Here is a 26,853-nt window from a genome sequence, read left to right as displayed (position 1 = left end):
CTCCAACCGTGGTCGCAGATCGGGATTTCTGGAGGTTTTCCTGAGTCCATGCAGTGTTTCCAGCTGAGAATCATGTCTGCTTTTAAAGCAGAAGATCAGCAGCATCCAGTTTAGACCTCCAGCCTCACCCTGTGCATACAGAGATTCCTTCCATTTCCTCTGAATCTGCAGACTCTAGAATGTTCCCAGTATTCACAATCCTGCATTAAGGCACATTACACTGGCATTCCTCCACAACTTCTAGATGCTTTCGCCGAATGTCGCTGGATCTCTTCACAGCTTAGAGACTCTGCCTCTTTAAGGTGCTCTTTACTCACATACCTGTTATGAATTCAGCTAATTAGCTGCAACATGCTCCTCCAGCTTCTTCTAACTAGAACTTCTTACTTTTCCAGCCTTTTGCTGCTCCTGTTCCCACGTTTTACAGAGGAGTTGCAGCATCAGATTCACAGAATTTTCCATGAAATGATAAAGTTTATGTTGCTTATCTTCCACTGGTTTCTAAGACCACTGGTTCACTGTTTCGGTTTTTTCTTCCTCCTGTTCAGTCCTTCCTCCTTCCCAGTGGCGAGACCAGGAAACTTTCATCTATTCTTACTGATGAGGCTGATCCAGGTTGTAAGGAAGCAGAATTATCCTTTTAGCTTCGGATGCAGATTATTTAGCAGCACCATCGCTGCTGGAGTCTTCTCCTGTCCCGACGTCCGTCATGGGAGAACGGGGGTCAGTCCAAGTTTTAGGGTGGCTGGCTTCCCACCTGCAGCAGGCGGTGAATCAATAATCCTTCATATCATTTTTCCCTTTGCTGGCCAATTGTCAAAAATAAACTCTTTTATAAATAAATACAATATTTACAGACTGAAAATTTGGTACTTTGTTGACTTTAACTTCACTGCTTCCGCTTGTTTGTGTCTGAGGTGCAGGATGGATTCTGATCACATCATCATTAGAAAACACTGTTTGTAAACCTTGTTATGTACATCAGGAGGACTACCGGCTGAGGTAGCGAGGAGAACAGGTAAACTGTCACACTGCCTGGTTCTGGACGGTGAGTCCAGGAGAAATCAGTCCAGCTGGGCTCATGGGGTGCTGCTGCAGGTCCGGTCTCCGAGCCGGAGGCGAATCCTGCAGGTTCATATCTGTGGGACAAGCGGCGCCTGCTCTCCGGATCCGTTATGATACTGAAATGTGATGAAACACATCGGCTTCCTCTTCGCTGCAGCTGCACAGCTTCAGTCGCTGGCTGTACGACCAAAGATCCTTTCAGACCAGATCACTGGTTTTACAGCCGCATGACCAACAAACAGGAAGCTCAGAGGAAGAAAGCAGTCAGACCGTCTGATTCCTCCACGTTTCACGTAACACTAAATCTGTTAGAAGGAAGCAGACAGACAGGCTGGCGGTTCACATTTCTGCTGTATGATCCAGCAGACGAAGCATCAGATGCTTGTAGATGCAGGCCATCGCATCGTATCCTTCATATGGAAATACTTCCCAAACAGCTGGGTTTGGCACGACGACGTCCAGCTGGGCCGACTGCTCTCATTCAAACGACATGAGGTTTGCTGGTATCTGTTGAAAAAACAGCAGATATTAAACTAAATCAGAGGAAACATATAGAAACGAGAGGAAACCCACCCAGGACAACCTGCCTGGCACCTGGATCAGAGTCAGAAGTACTTCCAGCTTTGTCTGGTGACACTTCTCCAGCCAGTCCAGAGAAATCTGCTGCTTCTTGTGATTTCTAATCAGCAGGACCTTCTGGAGGTACCGAGATCTCGGCGGGGACAGAGCGATTGCAGTTCCTGCTCCAAAACTGCAGAATTCTCTGCCGCTGCAGATTAGAGAAGCCACATCGCTGCCAACTTTTAAAAGACCTATTTTTATGATCTGGCATTTTATCCAGTTTGAGACTCTGCTTTTCTATTCTCTCTTATGTACCGCTTTATTGTCTTTCTTTTAATCTTTTAATTTCTTTTACTTCTGATTGCTTTTATCGTTTTATCTTTTATTCCCTTAACTTCTATTGTTAAAATCTCACTGTATGTTTTTACTTATAAATACCATATACCATATAAATAAATTTCATATAATTCCATATAAATAAATAAATAAAAGTTCCATATAAATAATTTTGAGTTGAGCTGAATTAACACAATCACATCCATTCAGATAACGTCATAAAAAACAACTAAAATCCTGAGCCGAGTCAACGTATTGGTTTAAAATGATGGATTGTCACATAAAATGGTTTTAACATGATGTGATTTACATCGTAGCTCGACAACGGATGGTCTAAATGTTTAATTGTCCCATCTGGAATATTTTTTTCTGTTGCTGGTTAACATTATCCTGTCTTCTACTATCTATCTGATCTTCTGCTTTACAACCCGACTGCTAAAACGTTTAAACTCCACAAAAAAATTAAATAAAACTAAAATACATCCTTTCCAAAAATCAATAACTTGTATTGAATTCCCAGTTGACGATAAATACATCAGAAGTTACGATTTAATGGATAATATTAGATTCTCTCATTTTTTAATCTTTTGATGAAAAACACGCTGTAGATGTCGGGCTCTTCAGAGTCTGAGGAACATTTTTCTGATTTTATTCCAGAATTTTTAGTTCCAGTTTGTCTCTGTCCATTTTTCCATCTGAGAGATTCTGCCTCTCTGAAATGCTCCTTTCATGTTACTGACATGCTCCCAGTTAACCTGACTGGTTGTCCAGTGGTTTCTGACTCGTACCAGTTACTTTTCCAGCCTTTTGTTTCTCCTGTTCCAACTTTTTACAGACGTGTTGCTGCGTCACATTCATATTTTCCATTAAAATTAAAATGTCTGATTTGTTGTTTATCTTCTGTTGGGAATAAAAGATGTTTTGGTCAGATTTGGATATTTTTGCATTCTGGTTGTATTTACATTTTACACAGAAACTTTTTGGGGTCTTTCTTCATGTCTTCCTGCTTCAGGATCGCCCCCATCTTCAGAAAAAATACCCATCTGATTAAACTAAAAGCAACCCAGTGTGTGTGACGTCCTGAACGTACCAGAGGCCTCCTGCTCCTGCAAGCCTCCTCCAGGTTTTTGTGCCAGATGATGGCTGAAAACCTGGATCCTGTCTGGAACTTGTAAACATTACCTGCAACATAAAACGTCTGAGTGAGGATCTCAAGTGAAAGACGGGAATAAATCATCGGGAGTGATGGCTGACCTCTGTCTGCATCGTTGAGCTGGAAGATGTTGGGCCGGGCCGGGTCATCTGACAGAACCACGATCCATCCAGTAACACACACCTGCTTACAGGGGCTGGACTTGTACTGCAGCCGAACACAAAAAACTACAGCATCAGTGCAAGTCAGGGTGTCGAAGGAGGAAGATGAATTTTTCCATCTATACTCTGAGTTTTAAAGCCATTTAACTCAGAAAGTGATTCTGGTTTGAGCTGATGTCTTACTGTAGCTGCACCAGTCACCTGAACTGGGTTATGATGTCCAGGACGGTCTAAACGGTCTGGGTTTAGACCTGTATGGCTCATACGGTCTGGATCATATTGGTACAGTGTTCCAGATCCTTCTGCATGCAGCAGCTAACGCAGACTTTAGTTTTCTGTGTCGCATTTCTCAGGTTTACATCACCGATAAGAACCTCAGGGGGCTCGATCAATCGTCAAAAAGAAACAACCGGTGAAGATTTGTGGTTCTTTAAACCTCTTTAATGTTCAGCAGAATATTCTGGAACATTAGAGGATTTTTTTTAGTTTATTGTAGAAACTAATAATGTGAAGTTTAGATTGTTATATAAACTCTTTTTTTGACGATTAAAGCATCATATTTACTGACGTTCTCATTATTTTTCAGAAGAAATTAAGAAAAACAGCGTCTGAAGAACCATCTGGAACACAGAGTAGATAAAACCACATTAAACCACATGACTCACCTACTCCCTGGACTGTGTGTGTGTGTCTTGTTTGATTTGTGCTTAGATGTACAATGTTTTTTTTCTCCCTCTGTCTCTCCGGACTGCGTCATCTAGTGGCGCGGTCCGAAGTTACATGATTTTCTTATCTGTTCTTATCCGTTATAAGGCGAAACCGGTAAAACTGGCTGCGGGACCTAAGCTTTAGTTTAGTTCTGTAATTCCTTTTGTCATTAATGTTACATGTCTGTATGTCAAAACTTAAACAAGCTGGCGTGAACCTTGAATTTCCCCTTTTGGGTTAATAAAGTATCTGATTTGATTTGATAAATAATTTATTTTTCCATTTCATCTCATCAACATGGACCAGTTTGTGTAGGTTCATTACATATAATACATATTACTAAAAGAATGCTGATCAATTATTTACTTTCTTAAAAAGCTGATATGAAATATTTAAGAAATTATGAAATAATAATTGAACTGCACATTTAAATATTTTATGCTTGTTAATGTAATTTATTTAGGCACTTTTCTACCTCCATACATCCCAGCTCAGGAGGCATTATTTTGGTACATTTCTACCTCCATACATCCCAGCTCAGGAGGCATTAAATAATTATGTTTTTACATCAATTTAAGTAATTTAAATTACTTAAAATATAAGAAATTATTAAATGAATAAACTATTTATACATTTATACTTCAAATTTTATTACAGACATTTATTATGCTTTTAATTTAACATATGTATTTATTTCCTCTTTTAGTTTATTATTTACACAGTTAAGTACGTATTGATGACACCTTTAATTATCACATGCTGTATTTATGTATTTATTTCTGTTTTTTTCTCCCTTCGTACCTTCATGAGTCACATTATAAAGTCTGATCTCAGAGCAGAAACCTACGTGTTTCCTCTCCGAGGCCCTCAGAGCTTTGGCCCCGTAGAAAATGAGCGTTGATCCAGACAGGCAGATCCAGAATCTGGTCCATGACGACAACTGCAGACAGAAAACATGGAGACAGGCTGAAAGCAGCTTGTTCAGTCTGAGCCTGGAATTTAAAGCGCCGTGTCTCACCTTGGGCTTTCGTCCAGCTTTCAGCAGCGTCTTCCTTCGCAGCGGCCCTTCAATGGTCACGCTGCTGGCGTCGCTGCATCCGTGATAGGAGCTGGCAGCAGAGAAGCTGGAGAGCAAGTTTAACACTGAGCAACCGATGCAGGAGACGCTGACAAAACACTTTGCTGTGGTGAACACAGATATCCACAAAGACCCACAGATATCCACAAAGACCCACAGACATCCACAGACACCCACAGACACCCACAGACATCCACAGACATCCACAGACACCCACAGACACCCACAGACATTCACAGACATTCACAGACATCCACAGACACCCACAGACATCCACAGACATCCACAGACACCCACAGACATCCACAGACATCCACAGACACCCACAGACACCCAGAGACATCCACAGACATCCACAGACATCCACAGACATTCACAGACACCCACAGACACCCACAGACATCCACAGACATTCACAGACACCCACAGACACCCACAGACATCCACAGACACCCACAGACATCCACAGACATCCACAGACACCCACAGACATCCACAGACATCCACAGACACCCACAGACATCCACAGACACCCACAGACATCCACAGACACCCACAGACATTCACAGACACCCACAGACACCCACAGGCATCCACAGACACCCACAGACATCCACAGACACCCACAGACATCCACAGACACCCACAGACATCCAGACACCCAGAGACATCCACAGACATTCACAGACATTCACAGACATCCACAGACATTCACAGACACCCACAGATATCCACAGACACCCACAGACATTCACAGACACCCACAGACACCCACAGACATCCACAGACACCCACAGACATCCACAGACACCCACAGACATCCACAGAAGCCCACAGACATCCACAGAAGCCCACAGACATCCACAGACACCCACAGACATCCACAGACACCCACAGACATCCACAGAAGCCCACAGACATCCACAGACATCCACAGACATCCACAGACACCCACAGACATCCACAGACACCCACAGACATCCACAGACATTCACAGACATCCACAGACATTCACAGACCCACAGACATCCACAGACATCCACAGACACCCACAGACACCTACAGACATCCACAGACACCCACAGACACCCACAGACACCCACAGACACCCACAGACATCCACAGACATCCACAGACACCCACAGACATCCACAGAAGCCCACAGACATCCACAGACATCCACAGACACCCACAGACATCCACAGACACCCACAGACACCCACAGACATCCACAGACACCCACAGACACCCACAGACACCCACAGACATTCACAGACACCCACAGACATCCACAGACACCCACAGACATTCACAGACCCACAGACATCCACAGACATTCACAGACACCCACAGACATTCACAGACACCCACAGACATCCACAGACATTCACAGACACCCACAGACACCCACAGACATCCACAGACATCCACAGACATCCACAGACACCCACAGACACCCACAGACACCCACAGACATCCACAGACATCCACAGACACCCACAGACACCCACAGACACCCACAGACATCCACAGACATCCACAGACACCCACAGACATCCACAGACATTCACAGACACCCACAGACATCCACAGAAGCCCACAGACATCCACAGAAGCCCACAGACATCCACAGACACCCACAGACATTCACAGACACCCACAGACATCCACAGACATTCACAGACCCACAGACATCCACAGACATCCACAGACACCCACAGACACCCACAGACATCCACAGACACCCACAGACACCCACAGACACCCACAGGCATCCACAGACACCCACAGACATCCACAGACATCCACAGACACCCACAGACATCCACAGAAGCCCACAGACATCCACAGACACCCACAGACATCCACAGACACCCACAGACACCCACAGACATCCACAGACACCCACAGACACCCACAGACATTCACAGACACCCACAGACATCCACAGACACCCACAGACATCCACAGACATTCACAGACCCACAGACATCCACAGACATTCACAGACACCCACAGACATTCACAGACACCCACAGACATCCACAGACATTCAGACATTCACAGACACCCACAGACATCCACAGACATCCACAGACATCCACAGACACCCACAGACACCCACAGACATCCACAGACATCCACAGACACCCACAGACACCCACAGACACCCACAGACATCCACAGACATCCACAGACACCCACAGACATCCACAGACATTCACAGACACCCACAGACATCCACAGACACCCACAGACACCCACAGACATCCACAGAAGCCCACAGACATCCACAGAAGCCCACAGACATCCACAGACACCCACAGACATCCACAGAAGCCCAGAGACATCCACAGACACCCACAGACATCCACAGACACCCACAGACATCCACAGACATCCACAGACACCCACAGACACCCACAGACATCCACAGACATCCACAGACACCCACAGACACCCACAGACATTCACAGACATCCACAGACACCCACAGACATTCACAGACACCCACAGACATCCACAAACATTCACAGACATTCACAGACACCCACAGACACCCACAGACATCCACAGACACCCACAGACACCCACAGACATCCACAGACACCCACAGACACCCACAGACATTTACAGACACCCACAGACATCCACAGACATCCACAGACATTCACAGACACCCACAGACATTCACAGACATCCACAGACACCCACAGACATTCACAGACATTCACAGACACCCACAGACATCCACAGACACCCACAGACATCCACAGACATTCACAGACACCCACAGACATCCACAGACATTCACAGACACCCACAGACATCCACAGACACCCACAAAGATCGACAGACACCCACAGACATTCACAGACATCCACAGACATTCACAGACACCCACAGACATCCACAGACATTCATGGACACCCACAAAGATCGACAGACACTCACAGACATCCACAGACACCCACAGACATTCAGGTTCTCCAGAGTCATGTGTGTTCTACAGCAGTTTAAGCCTCCCTCTATAACTCTGATGCTTCTTCAGCAGCTGATGTAAAAAACTAGATTATTTATTATTTTATTTATTATAGTTTATTAACTAGATTAATACTTTTATTTTGTTTATTTAGATTATTAAACAGCTAAATTCTCCAGGCAATTTAGCTTTTATAATTAGGAAAAACAACAAAATGTGTTCTCATTGTTACGCTGATGACACAGAAATCTACATGACCATCTCACCCGGAGACTAGAGTCCGATCCAAACTGATCAGATGCTTTGATGACAGACTGGATGTGACAGAACTTGATTCAGTTAAATGAAGACGAAACTGAAATCAGAGTTTTTGGAGCCGAAGAGGAAAGAATGAAAGTCAGGTTCAGACAGAAACCTTGGAGTAGTCCTGGACTCAGAACTGAACTTCAGCATCACATTAAGACCGATCTGAAGTCGTCTTTTAGAACTTAAAGAACATAATCGAGGAATGATGACTCAGCAGGATTTAGCTTCAGTAGACCAGACCAGCGGTTTTCAACCTTTCTTCAAAAAAACAGTCAAATATTTTTTCATCCAAGCACCTCCTAACCACTGCAAAGTATTTTTTAATTAAGAAAACTCTTGAAATAAATCACTTTTTCATTTGTGTTTGGTTTATTAAACTTTTGTTTGCGTTGTCAAGGCGACAGCTACTGGCTCATAAGCGGCGGGCTTCGGTTCGAGTCGGAATGTGGGATTTTAGGAGGAATGAAATGTAAATCTAAATGTAAATTCAGTTTATGAACGTACACTCACATTTATTGAACTACATTAAACATTTATCTAATATTATATTTTTTATTATTTAATTTAAGGATGTTTTGAACAACACACAAAAAGATGTTTTCAAATAATAATTTCAAGGAATGGAATGTCTTGACGTACCCCCATTAGAGAAACAGTGGACTAGACTACAGGACCTAGGCTGTGTCTCAATTTGTTAGTGCATAGTGCGCACTACGCACTTTTCTCTGTAGTTCGCACTACGGTGGGTTAGTACTGTCCCAAATGGAACATGGACGTAGTGCACTAACCGGTCATGACGAACTCACATTTGTCCACAACTCTTCTGCCACCAAAAGTAAAACAAAGCGCTAAATTAGGAGAATGAATTTGCTTCTCTCATGAAACTACATCGCACTAAAGGTGACGAAGGATCCTCCTCCGATTGGCTAAACTGGTACGTATATTTATTTACTTGTAACGTGTATGACCCGCCTGCATACGTGCCCAGAGTGCGGACCTGTTGCCAGTCTCGCATTATTATTGGCTCATCGTTTCAGAGACGGTTCGTCCCACTAAATTCTTTTTAGGAATTTGTAAAAAATAAATGAACAAATCCAGCAAACATAACTTTATGTATCATATCATCATATATTATGGCCTACACTAGAGTGATCCATCTCAGTTGTTAACTGTACAAATCAACATGAGACTGTCATGTGTCTCTGCATGTCTCCCACAGGCTTATTAATATAATAAAGTGCAAATCAAAACACTAATAAAACAGCTTTTAAATATGCAAAGATATTTTCAGTGGAAAAAATGTCCTTTACATGAAACACGTGTTTTAACTGGTGTTTACTGTGATGCTGTGCACATTTGGCAACAGGAAACAGATTACAAATGATAATGTAGGGAATGTAATGCTGTAAAGAAGATGCTCAGACACAGAGATGCAGCAAAGTTGTTATAGAAACATTTTATTGAATCCTTTATTTAATCCCCCCCTGCTTGTAGCAGTCCATCTTCCTCATGACGCTCCTCAGGCAGCCTGTCTGAATCCACCTGCAAGCTCGCTTCATATGCTGCCTGTCAGAAGCCAGGTGTGTGTGGAGAGGTCTTTCAGGATCCTAGAGACCAGGTGGAGGTCCGTCTTTCAGGATCCTAGAGACCAGGTGGAGGTCCGTCTTTCAGGATCCTAGAGACCAGGTGGAGGTCCGTCTTTCAGGATCCTAAAGACCAGGTGGAGGTCCGTCCTCCTAAAGGCTGTGGAAGGAGGTGAAGTACGTCCACCATCCCCCACAACATCTGCATGAGCAGCGGTGACCTTCTGGAGCCAGATGATGATGATGATGATGATGAAGATGTCAGGTGGGCAGCTGGGAAACAACCAGCAGGAGAACCAGCAGCATCTCCAGGAACCGTCTGTGAGACTGATGAGAGGCAGAGGATGGCAATGATGTGTTACTCCCCAGATCATGATTGCATTTATATCTAAACAATAAATAATTTGGCGAATGGGAAACAAATTGTGTGTCTCTATATGATGAAGATCTACAATGAACTTCTCTTTACATTTTTCTAATATAATTAAATATTTTGTAATGATTAATTTATTACCATACACAAAACACACGAAACATTCAGTAAATATTACATGACACCAACTACAACGTAAACTAAACTCACTCACACACTCGATCGATTTTCAATCAGAGACAGACGAGGTGCAGCCATGCATAAGAAAGTTACACACCCTCACACTTTGCACTCTATCATACCAACTAAATTCACTACTATGTTTATTTTATATCTATATTTTCTCGTTCAGTCTCAGCAGTTCAGATCTGACGATACGATGCAGATTTATGGCATCAGTGGTAACCATAGTAACGGACCGCTCTCTAAAAACTGGCGCTATATCGGTATTAATAGTTTACGTTATAAACACCACAATGCTTCATCTGGACGTTCAACGAGGATGAATGAACATACAGAACCTATAACAGTCATCATTTATACCACATATAACCTGTATACGTCCACTACAGCGGATAAAAACTGCTAACAGTGTGCTAAGCTACGGTGCTAACTACCGAGTCTGACAAATGGTCAGATCCATAACTGTCGTCAGGGATAGATTAGCAGGCTGCAGTATACATCACAATCATAACGGAATAATTTAATACTTACATTTACACAAATGAATCCCCGCCTGGACCGGCGTTAAACTCCGCCATTATTTACCTGGTAAACTGATGGAAAGTCCATCCTCTTCCGCTACGTCAGCAAAATGGCGTCGATTTAGTGCGCGAAGTGTCCGTCGTTCCACACTGTGTTTATGGGCGGGTTTAGGGCAGCATCCGGGTACTTTCAGTGCACTGAGTTTTTGGCACAAAAGTCAGTGTAAACGCACTACACACAAAATATAGTGCGCGAAGTAGTGTTAGTGCGCTGATTGAGACACAGTCCTAAAGTCCACCAGACAGCTGCAGGTAGTCCAGAACGCTGCTGATCCAGTCCTCACTAAGACCAGGAAGGTCCAGTCCTCAGATCTTCACACTGACTTCTACATCCTGCTGGTGGTTTATGAATGGTTTCAGACCAGAATCCATTCAGGATCTTCTGGTTATGAACCATTCAGTTCTCTCAGGTCATCAGAAGCAGGTCTACGTTCTGTTCCACATGGAGGCAGCGTTCAGCTTTTCTGCAGAAACTCTCAGCAGCGTTGAAACATTTTTTCTTGCTGCTTTAAAATGAATTCTTCACAGTCTAACTTTTATTTAATGCATCTTGTTTACCATTCTGTTCTGAAAATTTAATTTCTTTCATTTTCTTATAAAAGTGTGTTTTTTAACGCTTCCTGCTGGAATGCGTTAGTGTTTTGTGTAAAGCACTCTGTCTGTACGAATATACCTGCTTTCCTTCTGTGTGGCACAGAAACCTTCCAGTCATCAATCTAATGAGAAATGAGTTTAAACCAACGGATGAAAAACATTTTCCTCAACACAAAGCGAGAGACGAAGAGGAGCTGGTGCTGAAGCCGGTGATGAGGATGAGGAGAGAGGATGATGTACCTGTAAACACAGTTTCGGCTCCGGTGGGAGTTGTGGTGAGGAACCTTCCAGTTGGGCCCCAGCGTTGCGTACATGCGGCCCCTGTTTATCACACATTGTCAGTCAGTTTACAGTTGATGGGACTGGAACAGTGCTCAGCAGAATGAAACTGGTTTTATAAAAAGTTAACATGAAATTTAGTCGCAGCCGTCTTTAAATCTGTAGCTCGAAATTTATACCTAAGAATAAAGTACGTTTTAACAGCCAGAAATTATGACAAATATGCCGGAAACAGATTATTAAAGGATATTATGAAGAACATTTCAAACAAAGTTTCCAGCAACATGACTTATTATTTATTATGTTTCTAAACAGTGTATGATATTCAGGAAAACATTCACATTGACTGAATGATGCGTTCCTCATTTAATCTGCCTCAATAAGCAACACAAAACAGGAAGTCCAGTTAAATTAAATTAAATCAAATTAAGTTAAATTAAGTTAAATGAAATCAAATTAAATTAAATAAACAATTGAATAAAAATAAAATAAAATATTGGGTCATCTTAAAAAAAATCTATGTTGTTATTTATTTATTCCAGTAAAAAAAGAAGAAAATAATTAATTAATCTAATCATCTATTTGTTTATTTATATATTTATGCAGTTATACCTCTATTATATTTATCATTTTTGTGTTCTACTTATTGAGCTATTTAATAATTTATTGAGAAATTTCAGTAGAAGCTAATAATTTCTACTCATGAGAAACTTTCTAGAAGGTTATAAAGACTTTAGGCTGTCTCAGCCCTCCTGTTGTCACCTCCACCTCTTCCTTTTATTCCCTTTCATGACGATGATGATGGCAAATGCTCCCATTTCAGAGACATACAAACCCTGAAAAGCTGAATAAATAAAAAAAAGTCTTACCTCTCCATTCCCGGTGAAAGTTCCTCCCTGAACGAGCTTTCACTGCTGCCTGTCAGGGGAAACGAAGGAAGGAAACGCATGAAGACACAAAGCCAGAACTACATTTTCCTTTTCCACGTGGCATCTCTGCTGCAGTAAACATGAGTAAGACTTTAATCCGGAGAGGAAACCAGTCTGGTACAGTGGGACATACCTAAGGACAGTCCGTTGGACACCGACGTGCTGTGAGGATCGGTCCTGACTGGACTCTGAGACTCCAAGAAGCTGTCATCCAGCAGGTGTCGAGCTTTCTCCACGGTGAATGTGGCGCTCCTGCTCTCCAACATGCCGTACTGACACATCATGCTGTGGATGAAGACCCCCCCCCCCCCATAGCATTAGATCAGGAAACACACCTTACCACCGTGTGTGCTGTCCACAGCCACGACACATCAACCGTTTCAGCTTCGAGTTTATACAAACCCAGTAAAACCATTTCAGCGTAACACTGGCAGAATTTCCGTTCTTTATCTCTGGACTGGTTTTAGCATCGATGCTACGACTCCAGCAGGTTTCAGGGGATGTTTTCTGGTTTCAGCCAGAATGGGTCAAACCTCCCGGTGTGGAGGCGATTTGGGTTTGTTTCAATGAATGAAACTAAACATGTTTTAGTTTATAAGTTTACATTTATAACTTATCGAAACATTTATTACATAATATTTACATTGTTGCTATTTTTGGATTTGCTGTTGTACCCACTGAAGTGTCTGTCATAGACTGTTTATAAAAAGATGGGCGGAGCCTCCCTGACGTCACCCGTAGGTTTCTGAAGAGCTGAATTGAAGCTCGGTGGGCGGTTCCTACCATCAGCATGTTGGCAGGGGCATGCACGCCGTCTCGTCTGGAAAATGCAAATATGGGCAAAGAGGTGGAGCTAAGAGGGGGGGCTGTGAGCGTCATGGTAGATGATTGACATCGAGCGAACTCCGAGCTTTCTGTAGCTAAGAGCTAACCTGGAAATAACAGGAGATAACCAGCTAACAGAGGTAAGCAGGCTAAAGCTAAGTCATGTTGTTAACCGGCTAAAAACCGCGGTTGTTCTACGTTCTTCTTACTTGAAGCGGGAGATCAGGTACCTGTCAATCAAAAGGACACGCCCCTAAATATGCCGAATTTCGAGATTAAATTACTTTTAAACGGGCGAGTTAGAAAAAAATTCACTCCCCCCCCAGTTGTCATGAAGGTAAACCTGACCTATTAAACCTAAAATGGATTTTTGAACCAGGCTGTAAACATGTTTATTTCTGCTGTAAACATGTTTATTCCTGCTGTAAACATGTTTATTTCTGCTGTAAACATGTTTATTCCTGCTGTGAAGTTGGTCTTTTTAACATGGGAGTCTATGGGGATTTGCTCTGTTTTGCAGCCCCTAGTGGATGAAGGGGGAACTGCAATTTTATGCACTTCTGCATTGGCTTCACTTTTAACTGCCGGAGGCTCCGTCCATCTTTCATATACGGTCTATGGTCTCCACATCCCACAACGATTACACTGATCCCCCCCACATACATTGATACACCTACCCATCTGAGAAACAGTGTCAAAAGGATTGTTTAGCGTTCCATGAGAGAAAATTTGATTTTAATTTAATGTACAATGTACAGAAAATGAAGCATTATTCCCTGAAAACAGAGATGCATACAGTTCCTCTCTCGACCCCCCATGAGAAGTTAGACTGTCTGGTAGTCCTCATCTCCACCTACAAAACCCGGTTTCAGTCACAACCTCAGAGAGAGAAGGTGGTCTCAGAAACCCTGAAATGTCCTCCGTCATCAAACATATTGATGTTTACATGTAAACATGAAAACATTAATATGAAAATGTCACAGGTCTTATCAGCCTCATCCAACGGTGCCGTTCTGACAAGACCTGGATCATGGATCATCCAGCACATCATCCAGATTCTCCAGGCTTTGGCCGTTTCTCAGTTCAGGTTCTGCAAACTTCCAAGTGCGGATTCATCGGCTACATGCGTCATCGTGGCGCCAAGTGCTGTCTCGATTCAAAGGCTCCTTCCAGTCCTCCCAGTCTGCACTTCGTTTGGCTCCAGATTATCTTAAAACGAAGGATACAAGAGATGTATCCTAAGCGCTCTCTCCTATCCCAGAATTCATTTCTCCGGTGTAGGAACCACACCAGCCCGCCCGTTTATTTATTTTTATGTATAAACACACATATTTGTCCGGGAAGACAAGCTGGGAGGACATTGTGTCCAATAACCACAAATGAATTTCATTCCAGTCGTCCTCAGATGTCTTCGTCCCTTTCATTAAAGAAAAAGTTTAATTTATTACACTCACTCGGATAACTGAAGACTGGAATAAGGAACAATAATTAAAAATGTTCTAAATTATTATTCAGTGATAAAAGACACTGTTTTGTCATTTAACTGAGTTAAAGAAAACAAACAAACAAACAAACAAATGGATCCTGGACAAATTAGAGCATTTTACTGATGAACAGTGGGACAAAATACCTGTTAACAGGTGCAGAAGTCTGACTGACAGGAACAGAAAACACCTGACTGGAGTGAAAACATTAAAGGATTTAAAAAATAAAAAAATAGTTTTTGAGTGATGTAACATATTATTTTCTTGTATTTGTTTGCTTTTAAAAAAAATCTTTCTGTTAAACCAGAATTAGAAAATAATGTAAAGATTTTCATAAAACCTTTATTTATTATGACTTTAGTCAGTTTCATCTTCTTTCCCAGGCAGCTGTTTTCTCCATCTTTAATGAGAGGGTATGAATACATATGAGGATGACTGTATATGTGTCTAACAAGGATTATTTTCCACTGAAGTTAACGTCAGGTTGACAGGATGAGCTGTCAGCCAGAGCAGAGCTCGTCTAAACCGCCTCATGTTGCTCATTTACACACAAAGGAAAACAAAAATAAATCAAAGTTAAATGACTGGCACCATTTTCTGTCATTTTAAAAATATTTTCGTGTTTTTTCTGGACGAATAAATCAGTAATTAGATAAACTTGGCATATGTAGTTGCTAGGCAACGGAGGACTGGAGCACTATGGGTAATTCTCTAGAGAGGTCGTCTCATTTTACTGGCAGTAAGCGCACTTTGGTGTGTTCAGACACAGAACACTTCGTAGCCGATGCAGTCTGAAACACTTGGAAGTGTGCAGACCCTAAACACCCTTTGAGTCGTGAAACCATACATTCAGATGTAGCATTTCATGTGTCAGCACTGCCCCCATGTGGCAACAGAGAGTAACAACAAGCCGTATGTTTACAGAAACTCTTTAGAGCTACGCAGATGTTCAATCATACTGTCCCAGTGTTTAGGGTGGGGTTGGTTTACAGACCATCTACATCAGTGACCCGGGATTCCAGACCTGCCATAAAACCCAAAACCAGATTCACAGAGTCTGTGCTGGTCTGTCGTGGTGAATAAAGTCTTGATTTACCAATCTACGTTCCTATCACCTATGGTCATGAGCTGTGGGTCGTAACTGAAAGAAGGAGATCTCGTATACAGGCGGTTGAAATGAGTTTCCTCTGCAGGGTGGCCGGGCTCTCCCTTAGGGTGAGGAGCTCGGTCATCCCGGAGGAGATCAGAGTAGAGCCACTGCTCCTCCACATCGAGAGGAACCAGTTGAGGTGGCTCGGGCATCTGGTCAGGATGCCTGAATGGATGGATTTATTTTACTTTTCTAATTATTTTAAATACCACTTCTTTATGTGTCTCTCTGTTTTTATTGTTTAGTTTGTATCCAAGAATGTTGTTTCTATAAACTCCTTAATTTATACTTTCCACCTATTTCTTGCATTTGGTTCATCTGTAACATCTTTAACCCCTCGTGGGGATCATTCATACCAGGGGCTTTGCCTGGTTGGATTGCAGGGTCGTTACCATGGGGATGGCACTGGCCTGGGGTCCTGCACCGCAGCCATATGGCTGTGGTGAGGATCCTGTCCTGCTCTGATGAGGGTTGTTCCAGTAGCGGTTGCAGTGACATCTCCAGTTTCCTTACAGCAGCATCAAACCAGGTGTTTATTTCCACATTTCCACCAGTAATGTATGTTTTGTGAGTGTGCATGTGAGAAATGTTAGGTTGTATATGTGGGTGTTTGAGGACTTGTGTTTTAATATGCGAAAACAAAAAAAAAGAAAAAAAAGAAAACCAATTATTAATAAAAAGCACTTTGTGTTACTTTTTGTATGAAACATGACTTATAAATATAATTTGATTTAATTTATTAATTATTAATAATAATGAATAATTAATTAATAACAATTAATAACAATTATTAATAAATAACATAAAATAAATAATAATACTGATTAATTATTAATAATTAATTAATTATTTTATACACTTTTTAAATTTAATTTAAATAACTAAAGAACCCCCCCCCCCCCCACCCACCCACTCCACATTTAGTAGCTGACTTGGATGGTGTATGGTGTCTTTAGACATTAGACTGGAACAAATCCAGTCAAATTCCCTAACTCCCCTACACAGAGCTCCTTTCTTCTTCTGTCCTCTCGGTTGTTCCCTTTAGGGGTCGCCACAGCGAATCATCTGTCCATCTACCCTACACAGAGCTCCCTCTGCGGCCCAATTAGCCGTTTCGCCTCGTCCGTCCACAGAACCCACACAAGATGGGTTTCTTTCACGTTCCTCAAACAGAAAAATCCTTTCAAGGTAAAATGACTGCCGATGCAACGGCATTCTTTTACCCAACGAGGAGGAGGAAGTGTTGTAGTTTCCATGGTTACCAGTAGAAATCCCATTACACTTCAAACAGACTGAGCTGTTTTTAACATTTCAGTAACTGTGTGAATTAAATCCTGAACTTAACACCAACAATGACTCAGACTCACTTGTTTCCCAGACTATGGCTTTTCCTGTGATGGGAGGGAGGGGGGGTGGGAATGTGAACCCCCACAGATGCATCTGGGCAGGTGGGCCGTCGGTTATACCTGATGGAGGCAGACACCTCTGACAGATCTGAAACAACCAGAAACTCGTCAGTTTTCTCAGCTGCACATGCGTCTGCGTCTTTTCTTCTTTTGTTTTTCAGCCTCTCAGAAACATTTCGACCATTTCTGGTCCTTCGTCATGCAGATAATCCGATGTTTTACGTGGAAAAACATCTTTATTTAGCTTCTTTTTTTTTTAACCAAAGCTTCTAAATGAAGAAAAGAGCCAAAGAAAAGAAAAAGTCTCAGGTGCGACGCTAGCGGTCCCTCTGAACCGCCAGGATTCACACTGATGTGCACGTTTGAATCAGTATCTTCGCTCAGTGAAAACTATCTCAGAACTCACTGATAAATAATATTAATGATACCCCACATGTCTGCGTTTACTTATTATTTTGTTTACTGATGAGGAAACTATTTTTAGATACACAACTACTGAAAAATCCTGGTTACAGCGAGTGAATTTATACACAAACACACAAACTGTGTGTGTCTAATGATGACGAAGGAGGGAACAAAAAGCTGCATTTCGTAATGAAAGCATGAAAAGCTGCCGCCAGGTTACCTGTAAACACACATTTTTATTTAGTGCTTCCATAAAGTCTTCAAGGTGTTATTTGATATTTTAATCAAACCTTTAAATGACTAACGAAGTATATAAGTTCAACTAGAGACCTAAGACTTTATTTAATATGTTGATTGTGTGGCCCTGCGGTGGCCTGGCGAGCTGTCCAGGGTGTACCCTGCCTTTCACCAACCGACTGCTGGGATAGGCTCCAGCTTCCCCGCAACCATTCATCGGACTAAGCGGTTAGGATAATGAATGAATGAATGAATGAATCTTGATGGTACGGCCAATGAGCATATGACATTAATCCAAAATGCAAACAAATTCCAAGAATCAATACAATAACTATTTATCAAACCCACTTTTATTTTGAAAATGTATACCGGTAATATGTATCGACTTCCCCTGTTACGTCTTCTTCAGTTGTCTCTTTGTTATAAGAATTTTCTTTATTAAAATAAATTAAATTTAAATATCTGAGCTCAGGAATAAAAAATATTAAATGATATTCTAGTTGCTTTTGTGATTTTGATGTGAAATCAAACAGCTGATTCTGTAATCCTGTGATTTTGATTTATATTCTAAATTAAAATGGGATCAGAACTGAATCAGATATCAGGAAACATCGAATTACTGTCCATTAAATCGATTTAATGTTGTGTTGTGAACAAAGTGATGATTTACAGTATTTAAATCCATCTTCCTTCTGCTTGTCTGCCTGGACTGTCCCACTACCTCCCATCCTTCACATAATGGTATGATCCTAGTCTGACTTTGAATGTGATTGGCCGCATCAGCTTCTGAAGCTGACCAGTTGAGGTGCGGTACGGTTACTGGTCACTGGTCAGTGTGAAGGAGGATGGAAACACACCTGCTGTCACATGGCGTGTGGTTACAGCTAACCTGCCAGCAGGTTTCATAGTTTTCAGGGACCATTTATATCCTGGAAGTGTTACATGAACCAGATCTGGTTTTCCAGAATGACCAAACCACGAGCAGACTGCAGCAGAGCCACTCAGGTGTGCGACTTACCTGCCAGGTCTTCCTTAGAGGAAGTGATGCGAGGAGAACTGTCACCAGGTTCAATCTTTAGAGAAAGTCTGAAAAACAAACACAGCAGCTTATTTTTGCTGTCTGATAAACACGGGATGTCACACACCCACTTTTCTGCTGTTAAATAGAAAATTGTCTTCTTTTTTTTTTTTTTTTTTTACTGTTTCCATAAAGCACCGGTCCTTATCTGGTCTAACTGATTCCCAGAGATGTTGAAATGATCCAGAAAACATTCAGAGTGTTGAAGACATTTTACTGTTTCAGAACAAACAGCTTGAATTTACCAGCAGCTACATGTTAAAGGGACATTATGCAACATTTTCTGTTTTTACTGCATTTTTTTTACGTGTTATTGTTTGTGTTTATGACCTCCGCTGATAATCTGACACGTTCTGATCCACAAAGAATTCTAGATTTGTTTTTACAACGTGTAAGCTGGTCAGGAAACGCCACGACAGTCTGCCATCTCGAAGCTACAGGTGCTGGTAAGGGACAAGTAGCACCAACCCAGTGACTGAGACACTGGAGGATGGATCAACGAGAGAGGTTACAACTGCAGCAAGATGAAAAATCAGCAGCAGTGCAGAAGCCATTTCAAACCATCACTTAGAAAAAGAAAAACAAGTAAAAGGCAACGTGACGAGAGAACAGGATCAACACGGAGCTAAACTTCCTCCGCTGGAAGCAGCTCCAGAAGGAGGAAGGTTTTACAGTTTTCTCCTCCAGCAGTCAGATAACGCTCCTGCCTGAATGAACCTGAAGCTAAGGTCGTTGCCATGGCAGCACAATAGCAGATCCTTCTGAAACACAGCAGCCTCGTTGCTACAGAAGAGGATGTTTGTGGTTTCAGTGGATTTCAAAGTAACAATAAATGGCAGCTTTTTGTCACGGTAAATGAGGTTTATCAGGCTTTTAGTCTGAGTTTACAGGTTTCAGGTGTCAGGTTTTTGCTTTACCGTCCAGCTATACCATCCGACTTTACCGTCCGACTATACCGTCCGACTATACCGTCCGACTATACCGTCCGACTATACCGTCCGACTATACCGTCCGACTATACCGTCCAACTTTACCGTCCAACTTTACCGTCCAACTTTACCGTCCAGCTATACTGTCCAGCTATACCGTCCAGCTATACCGTCCAACTTTACCGTCCAGCTATACCGTCCAACTATACCGTCCAACTTTACCGTCCAACTTTACCGTCCAGCTATACCGTCCAACTTTACCGTCCAGCTATACTGTCCAGCTATACCGTCCAGCTATACCGTCCAACTTTACCGTCCAACTTTACCGTCCAGCTATACTATCCAACTTTACCGTCCAGCTATACCATCCGACTATACCGTCCGACTTTACCGTCCAACTTTACCGTCCAACTATACCGTCCGACTATACCGTCCGACTTTACCGTCCAACTTTACCATCCAACTTTACCGTCCAGCTATACCGTCCAGCTATACCGTCCAACTTTACCGTCCAACTTTACCGTCCAACTTTACCGTCCAGCTATACTGTCCAACTTTACCGTCCAACTTTACCGTCCAACTTTACCGTCCAGCTATACCGTCCGACTTTACCGTCCAGCTATACCGTCCAGCTATACCGTCCAGCTATACCGTCCAGCTATACCGTCCAACTTTACCGTCCAACTTTACCGTCCAGCTATACTGTCCAGCTATACCGTCCGACTTTAGCGTCCAGCTATACCGTCCAACTATACTGTCCGAATTTACCGTCCGACTTTGCCGTCCACCGAACTGACAGTAAATACTTCTGGACATGTGGCAGGGTCACCAAGTGGTCTGGAGGGTAGAAAAAGGTTCTTTTTAACTTTAACAATCATCATAAAACATGGATAATAATGATTTAACACTTCAAAACTTAATGTATCATGTGATACAGTTTCTGACACCAATTTAATCACTTTATGGTCCAAACCATGTTGTACACAGTGTGATACTTGTCTTCTGGTGGACACATTTGGCAATATCAGACTTTACCGTCCAGCTATACTGTCCGACTTTACCGTCCGACTTTACAGTCCCTCCAACTCAAACTGTTGGTTTCCTTATATAGGCTATTATGAATTGGTTTTCATTATGTTTTTTTTCCTGTCTGTAAAGCGTCTTGAGATGGCATTGCCGCAATTTGACGCTATATAAATAAAGTTGAATTGAATCCAGCTATACCGTCTGACTTTACCGGCTTTAGCATCCGGTTTACCATCAGGTTTTACTGTCCTGTGGTTATGCAGTCATCAGAGAGATAAAAAACAGTGAACTTCGAAACACAGATGCAGGTACTGTCATTCTTAAAAAACTGATTGGATTTTTTGTTAAAGACACATTTTGCAACTTTCTGACTTTAAAGCTCTGTACTCCGGACTAGTTCAATCACACAGTGACATCTATCATGAGCATTTCTAGACCCACTACTGCTCAGCAGCATCCCAAGGCTGAGAATCCAACACTATACAACTTTTACATCCGGGACACGACGTACTCTGTGGTAAAATATGGAACCAGCTGTTCTGAACACGCAATGTCACCGATTCAGCAAAGAAACGCAAGATCAAAAGAGAGAAAGAGACAAAACAAGAGTCATCTTAAGATGGTCTTCTGCTGGCTGGAGAGAGCCAACAGGTCAGGTAGGATGCAGGATGGTGTGTCTTTAATGCAGTGACATATAATTGAATTTCCCTTTGGGGATTAATAAAGTATTTTTCATCCATTTTCATTTTAATCATATAACTTACTTGAAGTTGTCATCCTCTACAAACTTCTGGAGCTCCTCAATGTAGCGAACTGACAGTAAATACTTCTGGACATGTGGCAGGGTCACCAAGTGGTCTGGAGGGTAGAAAAAGGTTCTTTTTAACTTTAACAATCATCATAAAATATGGATAAAAATTATTTAACACTTTAAAACTTAATGTATCATGTGATACAGTTTCTGACACCAATTTAATCACTTTATGGTCCAAACCATGTTGTACACAGTGTGATACTTGTCTTCTGGTGGACACATTTGGCAATATCAGACTTAAACAACACAAATATGCTAATTGTGCTTATTATTGGACTAGAAAAATTAATAATTGGATTTTTATGCACGTTATATCTCGAGTCGGGCTTTAAAGCATAAATAGTTAAAACTACTTGAGCTACCTACAGTGGCACTTGGTCGGCTGGAATAAAACCTACAACTTCAGTAAAAAATGAGACACTACTATTAAATTACTAAGTTACGAATGACCTTCTTATGGCCTCAGGACTTCTGTCCGTACTTATCTTGCTTGATCTTAGTGCTACAGTTGGATCCAACTCCAACTCTGTTGGTTTCCTTATAGAGGCTGTTATGAATTGGCTTTCATTATGTTTTCTTCTCTGTCTGTAAAGCGTCTGGAGATGGCATTGCCGGGATTTGACGCTAGATAAATAAAGTTGAATTGAATTGAATTAAAATAACCATTTCTGCAAGCGTTGTAGAAAATGAACATGTAAATAGTGGAGTGTGTGTGTGTGTGTGTGTGTTTCAGACATGAGAGAATGATGTGCAGATAAGAAAAGGCTTGGTCACTGCTGATCTTTCTGTTATTTCTACAAACTTCTGGTTGCTTTTTATGCTGCTTTATCTGTTCATACATTCATTTTACATAATTTTAGCCTCAGAATCTGACAGCAGAGGCTGAAAACATCACATCTGGAGGCTGACTGGGATGGAAAGGTTCAGGATGGTTCATATGGAGAAAAAAAAACAACAAATGGAACAAAAATAGGAAAAAAAAAAAAACGTCTCGACGTTTTCAGGGTTAAGAGCAACCTCGTGGTCCTTTATGTGTTTCTGTGGAACAGACTCTCACTCTGACAAGAAGTGTCAGGTAAGTCAGTGTTAATCAGCTGATCCCACCCACATCGAGGGGATACTGTGTGTAGAAACAGATAAACCGTGGAGGGTTTAAAGCTGCTGAGGTGAACTGTACCATGTGACTGCTGCTAGCTCAGTTGATCTGCACGTCCACGGACAACTAGATAAAGTGAATTATTATTTCTTACCATACTTGCATGACATCTGCAGGTCAGCAATGACTCTCAGAAGATTGTTCATCTGATTGCTCCGCTGCTCTGTCTCTATCATACTGTCTGACGCGGGGTAGGCCGAGTCGATGTAGATCATGTCCAGCAGGTAGATTCCTGGGGAAAACAGCGCAAGAAGGGAAATGAGTTCACAAAACCCAGAAGAACTGAGGAAAACTTTGCTTTAAAAGTACGACTGTGAAACAATCACGACACATGGAAACATCTGAGTGCAAAAGGATTTGTAATGTGGACATCTGAAAGTGCTTTGCAAACTAATCCAGAGCTTTTTCAGAGCAATGCATGCAAACTTACACTTAATACAGTAAATAAATAAAATCTGGGGAGGTTCAGCGTCATCCATCACACATCAGTGGCTTCAAGGACACCAGACAAAAACAGACTCCAATCCTCTGTGGACACAGTGTAAGTGCTCCGTAGTGTCTCACTTGTCCTGTTGCCATGCCTCCCAGATTTTATAAAAGGTTTGCAAGTCCCCTTTTGTCTCTGTTATTTTGTAATTGGTTATCTGTGCTTTTTGGTTGTGAAAACATGGGATTTGTGACTCGCAGGGCAAATTATCCCCACTTTAAAGCTCATCACAAACTTCCTGTTAGGGGCCAGGGTTCCCGTCTTCTGTCTATTTACAGTAACTTTTACAATAACAACCAATTTCACAGCTTTTTAGGCACACTGTGGATTTCTTTCTGAAATTTTATCCATTTCATCTGATGGACCGATGGATGGAGGAATGGATGGAGGAATGGATTGATGGATGGATGGATTGATGGATGGATGGAGGAATGGATGGAGGAATGGATGGATGGATGGAGGGATGGATGGAGGGATGGAGGAATGGATGGAGGAATGGATGGATGGATGGAGGGATGGATGGATGGAGGGATGGATGGAGGTATGGATGGAGGAATGGATGGATGGATGGATGGATTGATGGATGGATGGAGGAATGGATGGAGGAATGGATGGATGGATGGATGGATTGATGGATGGATGGAGGAATGGATGGATGGATGGAGGGATGGATGGAGGAATGGATGGATGGATGGAGGGATGGATGGAGGAATGGATGGATGGATGGAGGGATGGATGGAGGAATGGATGGATGGAGGAATGGATGGATGGAGAGATGGATGGACTTACCGAGGTAAGGGATACAGGGAACCATTTTCAGGGAACGAATGTACTCCCGCATACGGATGTAGTTCTCCTCCTTGGAGGTCAGGTAGTTCAGCTTCTCGAAGGTGGCCTTGTCTTTGCGACTTACCAGCTACAACATACAGGAGATGGAGAGTGTGATATACAGTAGACAGGAATGATCATTCTTACTCACGTTTGCCCAACTTTAATAAATCTGCTTGTATTATTTGAATAAATTTCTTTGTTATCGTTGTGAACATGATCTCTGATAACTTCAGCTTCATGACGTCACGTCAGCCGTCAGAACGGAGGTCTGTACCTCCTGCACCAAATAATATAATAATAATAATAATAATATCAGTAACTAGTATTTCTAAGCAGTATTAGTAGTAGTATATGTTTGGAATCTTGCTACTAATATATAATGCATTAATAATGAATAATGTAGCTCTTGTTAAATCCCCAACACCTTTTAGAGCTCATAAGACGTTGTCTTACCGCCCAGGTTTTGCTGAGTCTGAAGATGGGAGCGCTCTGCAGAGCCGACACAATGGATACCAGAGAATGAAGGTTGTTCAGCTCCATCAGTTTCTGGGAACATAGATACCATACAAGCAACACGCAAAGTCAGTTTTTCATCCATCCATTTTCTATTTCTCCTCTTGTCATCCAGGGTCTCTACAAAGCCGAGTCCATCCCAGTAATCACTCGGCCCGAGGCGGGGTCCCCAGTCCATCAGAGGACCAACACGGGCAGACAAACAGCCACTCAAACTCACTCCTAGAGTCCATTTAGAGACCAGTTAACCAATCATGTGTTTGGACGGTGGGAGGAAGCCGGAGTACTCGCAGAAAGCCGACACATACACAAGGCGAAGATGCAAACTCCACACAGAAAGACTCCTGTTCAACCCTGAATCTGACTCGAAATCAGCTCATTTTTACCAGGAAGTGGTAAAATGTCTCAGTTTCAACACCTGATGTGCTGTTTATCTTTTTCTGGCAACAAAATGTGGGATGATGAGAACTGGAAATCATTGTAAAGCATTATTTCCACATATGCCACAGCGTCCCAACTCTTTTTTAGAACGGAGGTTCATATTGGGGAAAAAAATAAAAGAAGTTGCCACAATAATTCAGCCTGATGTTAAAGAATCCTGTTTGATGATGCAAACATGGCTTTCGAGTCTCAGTTTTTCAGGAATCAAAGGCGGCAAACAGTTTTGCAAAGACCCAGGAAAACATTAGGTACATTCTTTTAAAATGGAAGCACTGGTGTAACGTGCACCCACCTTTGCTATTTTGATGAAGTGGCTCAGGATTTCTGCTCGGATTTTCAGCGTCTGGGCGGTTAGGATCTCTCTCACCAGCCAAAAGCTCACCTGAAACATGAACAGGATGTAAATGTGCATAAAAAGAAAGGCCTTAGACGTTCTCTTTTACTTAATATGATCGTCTAATATCGATGTGTAATTGTATGCAAAGTGAAGAAAACTACAGGAGAATCCAGTGATGAGCTCTTTGTCTTCTGATTATTTTACTGAATCCTGGAATAAATTTATTCTGCTTAGTCAGGACTCGTGTCCAGCCTACCAGAGCAGCTTCACAATAACCCAAAATACTCTGAACTCAATGTTATTTTCTCTAATTTACTGCAAGGTCAGAAGTAACACACAGGATGAGTTACAGTGGTTTATTAGATCATAAAAGATGGACATTATACTTACCAGCAATGAAACCATTTAAGTTAAACATCAAACATGACTGATATAAGTCACTGACCTCTTCGTCACACGTTTGTTCTGCCTCCTGGGTAAAATGATTTACTCTACAGAAGGCTGAAACGTCTCAGATTACTACAGAAGTTTCAGAATCAAGATATGTGTAACTGTGTCAAAGTAAATTCACCTGCAGCACAGCCCGAAATGTTTTCTCCTTAAAAAAAAAAAATTGACTGGAAACCAGACAATAGCAGCCCAGTGCACCTCGCAATGAGTAAAGTAATACTAGGAATGAGTAAAGTAATCCTTGGAATGAGTAAAGTAATCCTAGGAATGAGTTATGTAATACTAGGAATAAGCAATATAATCGTGGGCATAGGTAAAGTAATCCCGGGAATAAGTAAAGTAATCCTGGGAATAAGTAAAGTAATCCTGAGAATAAATAAAGTAATCCTGGGAATAAGTAAAGTAATCCTG

General features: G+C 42.0%; 1 protein-coding gene across 1 annotated transcript in view; it reads right to left on the bottom strand.

Moving 5' to 3' along the window:
• Nucleotides 1-1,432: 1,432 nt before the first annotated feature.
• Nucleotides 1,433-26,853, bottom strand: part of LOC306768311 (ras-specific guanine nucleotide-releasing factor RalGPS1-like) — a 32,692-nt gene continuing 7,271 nt past the window's right edge. Inside the window, exons 5-18 of the mRNA XM_079256615.1 lie at nucleotides 25,948-26,037; nucleotides 25,155-25,247; nucleotides 24,660-24,786; nucleotides 23,478-23,615; nucleotides 22,178-22,271; nucleotides 19,399-19,466; nucleotides 17,700-17,826; nucleotides 13,007-13,158; nucleotides 12,814-12,862; nucleotides 11,906-11,986; nucleotides 5,003-5,108; nucleotides 4,832-4,924; nucleotides 3,053-3,322; nucleotides 1,433-1,572 (exon numbers count right to left, since the gene is read on the bottom strand). Coding sequence (XP_079112741.1) covers nucleotides 1,543-1,572; nucleotides 3,053-3,322; nucleotides 4,832-4,924; nucleotides 5,003-5,108; nucleotides 11,906-11,986; nucleotides 12,814-12,862; nucleotides 13,007-13,158; nucleotides 17,700-17,826; nucleotides 19,399-19,466; nucleotides 22,178-22,271; nucleotides 23,478-23,615; nucleotides 24,660-24,786; nucleotides 25,155-25,247; nucleotides 25,948-26,037 — 1,518 coding nt within the window. The 3' untranslated portion in view covers nucleotides 1,433-1,542. The remainder of the gene's footprint in view (nucleotides 1,573-3,052; nucleotides 3,323-4,831; nucleotides 4,925-5,002; nucleotides 5,109-11,905; nucleotides 11,987-12,813; nucleotides 12,863-13,006; nucleotides 13,159-17,699; nucleotides 17,827-19,398; nucleotides 19,467-22,177; nucleotides 22,272-23,477; nucleotides 23,616-24,659; nucleotides 24,787-25,154; nucleotides 25,248-25,947; nucleotides 26,038-26,853) is intronic.

This window comes from Telmatherina bonti (genome assembly GCF_933228915.1).
Source record: "Telmatherina bonti genome assembly, chromosome: 17".
Taxonomy (NCBI): domain Eukaryota; kingdom Metazoa; phylum Chordata; class Actinopteri; order Atheriniformes; family Telmatherinidae; genus Telmatherina; species Telmatherina bonti.
The sequence above is the reverse complement of the archived record's forward strand: the minus strand, read 5'-3'. Positions and strand labels throughout refer to the sequence as shown.